The sequence below is a fragment of the Ceratina calcarata genome, unplaced genomic scaffold, assembly GCF_001652005.2.
Source record: "Ceratina calcarata isolate Rehan_Ccalc_2016 unplaced genomic scaffold, ASM165200v1 scaffold116.2, whole genome shotgun sequence".
Classification (NCBI taxonomy): Eukaryota; Metazoa; Arthropoda; class Insecta; order Hymenoptera; family Apidae; genus Ceratina; species Ceratina calcarata.
This window is the reverse complement of record NW_017132550.1, coordinates 302,298-307,647: the sequence shown is the minus strand read 5'-3', so window position 1 is coordinate 307,647 and position 5,350 is coordinate 302,298. Positions and strand designations below refer to the sequence as shown.

At 37.2% G+C, this 5,350-nt stretch overlaps 1 protein-coding gene across 2 annotated transcripts in view; it reads left to right on the top strand.

Annotated features, from left to right (window-relative positions):
- The window catches only part of LOC108624138 (uncharacterized), a 4,069-nt gene extending 1,752 nt beyond the window's left edge, over positions 1–2,317 (top strand). Inside the window, exons 1-2 of one of the 2 annotated variants that reach the window (XM_026812879.1) lie at positions 28–947; positions 1,317–2,317. In XM_026812879.1, coding sequence (XP_026668680.1) covers positions 924–947; positions 1,317–2,168 — 876 coding nt within the window. In that variant the 5' untranslated portion in view covers positions 28–923 and the 3' untranslated portion in view covers positions 2,169–2,317. Of the gene's footprint in view, positions 1–27; positions 948–1,316 lie in introns of those variants that run through there. The other variant, XM_026812876.1, reaches the window with a different exon arrangement.
- Positions 2,318–5,350: the final 3,033 nt, after the last annotated feature.

Here is a 5,350-nt window from a genome sequence, read left to right as displayed (position 1 = left end):
ATTAAAAAAGATTGGATATATTAATGATTAAACGTTTGCAATAATTACGAATTTCATTCACTATGAGAAATATTGAATCGAACAATGAAAATTTGACAAATTAAGGAAGTGGAATCAATCCTGACCCAATCCATGATTGGGACAGGACCAGGAATTATGTAGGATAGGTCAATTCTTCGACCTCCAATCAGGAGTTTTCACGTCAGGTCAGGACTTTTTCCAATATATACGACCCTGAGATATAAGAACATGGGCGGTGGTTTCTGCACGGTTTCCATCCGCGCTTGTAGAAAACGTACGATTTTCCTTTCACTCGACTTTTCCTTTCTGTCATTACTAACGCTTTTGTCCCTCGAAATATCGTCCCATAAAAAATCCGATATAATACAAGTGCTAAAATTTATTCTTCACAGTTTCTTGTCTAAACTTCGCACACCGGGAATTACACTTTTCAACCTATTTCATAATTAAATAGGAAAATGCAACGTGTCCTAATAATTATTCAATGTTTCTTAGAAATATTGTTCAAATCTTTTGTCTAACAATAATAATTAGACTACAATAATATAAAAATCTCAAATTTTGTCCAACTGAGACCACGAATATTTCATTTCGTGCAGAAATCCGCAGTTTAATATGGAAAGAAATGTTGATCTCAGTTTTTATTCATTTTCCACGCGCATATGGTAATTGGATATTTGGCATGTTACGCTGTTTGGCGCACATAAAGAAAATTGCGAGCTACGCGAAAAGCGCTGATAAGCTAGGAACATAAACCGCAGGCAGGGGCCAGCTATACGTATGCAATCGTTCGGACCGGAGTCGGTATTCAACTGAAAACCGGGAAAGGGATGTGTGCTACATAACTCATCGCGTGGCACTTACTCGCTCGAGTAAATGTACCGTGCAAGCTCTCCGGGGACATGCACAGGGCGTCAGGCGAGAGTGTGCGTATCGAGCGAAACGGATGCTGCGAGGATTTTAATAATTTACGTTTCTGTCCGTGATTAGCTAACAATCCATGAATCATTAGACAAACCGGTGTTCAAACTAGACGAATAGCTGTAGACACGATAATTAACGAAATAGAAATAGGAAAATATTTTTTAAGGAGATAAAAAAGCTGATTTTTATTAATTAGATAATTTTGTATAATCAATTCTCTTCGTGATTTGAAATCGATTCTATTTTATAAAATAATATTTCACTTCGGGTTTGGTGAAAGTATGTCAGTTTTCGGATTTATAATAATACAGTAAGTTGTTTTATGAGTCGGTGATGTCGCCTGTGAATGGACGATGCGAATTTGTTCACAGAACCGTAGAACCTACTCGAAATGCAACATCCTGTGCGACTATCCACCGGGCGAGTTGACCAACGTCACCGGTCAAACTCGGCCGAGGCAGAACAGCGTGTTCACCGGGTCTAGTTTTGGTTTTACGCCGAGCGGCCAAATGCGACGCACGAAGAGCGCCCTAGATCTGCAGTCAGTTATTCTAACCGGGAAAAATTTGGACAGCGAACAGGATATCCTAAAGAGTCTGAGACCTGCCAACGAGTCGACGAAACTGTTGCAAAGGGACCAGAGCCGTAGGACCAGCGTCTGTCAATTCGACAAGATGAAATTCAGAGATCGAGGGATGAGCGCTTGTCAATTCGACAGGCCGAACTTCCGTGACCGAGGGATGAGCATTTGTCACCTGGACACGTCTCCGAGACCCTGCCGAAGAGACAGGGGCATGAGCATCTGCCAGTTCGATAGAATGGATGTCCTCGCCAGACCTCTGCAACGAGAAAGAGGGATGAGTATCTGCCAGTTCGACAGAATGGATGTGTTAGCGCGTCCGTTGCAGAGAGATCGAATTGGCAGTGCTTATCACTTCGACAGGACCGAGGTCAGGCCTAACTTGTCCATGGGCAAGTCTCTTTTGAGGGAGAGAAGGGTTAGCGCGTGTAACTTTTTGGAGAAGGACGAGGAAATGAGAGAAATTCGGGAACGAAGGTCCAGTTTTGGAAATTTCGACAAGATCGACGATGTGGACAAGACTGAGAAGGCAGAGCAAGAGGAAATCTTCAGTGATAAGGGGAAGAGGGATTATTATCAACAGGATCCTTGTTGCAGTAAAAACTCCGATATCGTCTTTGGATACAAAGCTACTCGCGTTTAATGCGAGAAGAATTTATCTTTGTTCAGCTAATATACTCTGATTTGTCTCGCGATAGCAGTTCGGTAATCTCGTGCAATCTTATTAATTTCAAACGAATAAGAAATGAATATTACTTTAAAATACTTAATATAATTGAAAATGATAAACGACGACAAAGATAAATTCATTTAATAATATTGGGTTGGCAACTAAATGACTGCGGATTTTAAATAAGAAGTCTATCCACAAACTACGCAATTATTTAGTTGCCAACCCATTAATTCATCATTTTGACGTGTTTTATTTCATTCAACTTTTTATCAGTTTTATACGTTCCTCTGCCAATGTAAGAATATACAAGTCCTAACAATATGTATAATCTNCGACGTCTGATTTCTTTTTAAAAAATGCGTTTCTACAGTGTATAAACTTTTGGGATTGACTGTATAGCCAATAAATCCTTAAATTATTCTACGTATTGAACAACGAATACAACACGTGTGACCAAGAGTGAAAAATGAGAAAAAATGAAAGCACGCTCAGGGATCATTTGAAAAATGTTCAATTCGTTTAACGTGGTCAACGTAGCACACGCATTGTGAATTCGAACAATGTCTGTAACATAACTAAGGAGTAAATAAAAAATGATTATATAAAATTTCGAAAGAATACGATGTTCTACTTTAAAGATCTTCCCTTCCTCTTATCTTACAATTATTAGTAATAATATTATTTTAAAACGTTCACGTCTCCATTACTTTTTCTAATCCCGATTTGCATCGCGTCCGATTGCGAGCGAAATTCTGAATTGTAATTACGCGCTCCTACGAATTGCGAATGTTAAATGAAATTGGAGCAAACCGGAAGAGATATAACGCCACGCATAATAATTAATACAAAGAATAATTTTATACTACAGTTTAATGTGAACATTAAATAATTCCCTCGTTATTTCGGTTATTTATTATTTACGAATTCGCGTCAGAATTTATTATGAAGCTCGTACTTTCAATCCATGATTAAGCAATTTAAATCTGTGGAATCTGTGTCAGGGTGCTTGACATTTGCCTATGGGTACCCTTGGATCGAATTATCCTCAATGATCTCTAAAAGGTGAATGGATCCGCAGCTCGTTGGCCCAACATACATCGTTTCGTCCTCATAAATCATAATTATTTTACTTGTCAACTTTTAATAATATCTCAAGACTCTTTCACTCGTTTCAATTAACATTTCGTAGAAACGAGGCCAATTTTAGGAAACACCTTTTCCACGGTTTACGTCAATAATTACATTTAACGTCTTTATCAGATATAAAGCGATAAGAGCCGATCGAGTCACAGACTTTGAAATTTAAGTTTGGAATTAATTTTCGTACAAATTGAACCCTGATAGCGCAGATGGTGTATAAAACGATTAAGAACTTATCCTTTGGCCCTCGTCTATGTTATCCAGGTTAATACGAAATATAGAGTGCAGAAAGGATTAAATGAAGAATGGAACAGTTTCAATTACAATAGAATTTCTATTATGAATCTCGTTCTCCTCTGTTTGTCGCAGAGCAGTATTTGTACGTTTAACAATAGGACCATCGTCTCAGTCATCGAAATTTTCCAGCAGAGGAGATTTTAAGATTAGAAGATTCAGATCTATAATATTTATCGTACATCATTTTCTTCATTTCATTTTTAATATTAAGAATATACAAGTCCTAACAATATGTATAATCTTGTCTGTGAATGTTACTAACAATAATTGACAGAAGACTACTTGCTACGGTTGCCACGTTAATTTCTCGACTAAATATTATTTTACACGAAATCGAACGATTTTATTAAATGCATTTTTCAACATTATTTGAAAATTAACCAATGGAGGGCATCAAACGAAGGAATGCAATGCACAAAGAAATATTCTTCCTCGAACATTTCCCACGAACGTGAAACGAACAAAAGATAGATTTGATATCGACGAATACGAAATTTCTATTTTATTACTTAATATCTATAAGCGATCCACCGAATGCAACTTACGTAATAATAATAGCAAAGTCGTCGCGAAAATCTATGTGAGTGAGATGAAAATAATATTTTGCTCGTTGCAAAAGATCGAGATTAACTGTAACAATTGTATATTGTCTAAACATGATACAGTGAAATGTGATATACACGGGAGCAATGGCCGAGTACAGTATACTCAAATAGTCTAGCTGACCAGGTTTTATTCTTAGATCGAATCGAGTACGATGGCCTCTCGAGCAAAACTATATCGATCTACAAATATTAAATAATATAAAATAGTTGTATAGAACTTTGCAGACTAATCTATTAACATTTACAATTTCTCTCCCTCAACCCTTTGACACGTCTATTTCTAATTAACGAAAAAAACTCTCTATCTTCCAGTTGCCAGATCACGTTTTTATTTAGTACAAAAAATAAATGCAAATGTTCTGGGTCCAATCGCGATCCTTTAATCTCGGCGCTGCGCGTACTTCTTTAAATTACTTTAAGATCTCTGGCTTCAAAGCTCGGCTCCTACTTGGTTTTTCTCGACTGAAGGCTTTTTTTAGCCACTCATGAATCATTCGTATTAATATCGAAGCTCCGTACATGGCGGAATCGTAAGAAAACATCCCTTAACGATCAGAAGAGAGATCCTTAGGCAATTTATGTTTCAGGTCTGCTATTATTGGACGCACTTTAAACTTCAGATTCGATTAAAACGATGACCAGTGGGAGACGATTCTAGGTTTATTCAAAGTATCATCTCTCTTTTTGTAATAATTAAAGTAAAATTGACAGAAATCGTTGTTATAAAATTGTAGCCAATTTTTCTCTCCAACTCTATTAGCTCTGTTGTACATAGGAACTATTTAACTATTCATAAACTACTTCTCTTTCTCTTCCTCTCTCTCTCTCTCTCTCTCTCTCTCTCTCTCTCTCTCTCTCTCTCTCTCTCTCTCTCTATTACATAGTTTTAAATACAGTGGTTACAAAAAGTATTTGCGCGCACTTGCACCTGCTGATCAAAGTTCATATTTCATTTCAATACTTACAGTCAGACTTCAATAAACCACGTAATAATGACAAACGATTCTAAGTTCAATGCCTCCTCTATCTTCATCGATCCATAATTGGACGGCGGCGTGCAAATACTTTTCAGGAAGGCTGTACCTTAAGGATGTATTGGCTATACAGTCA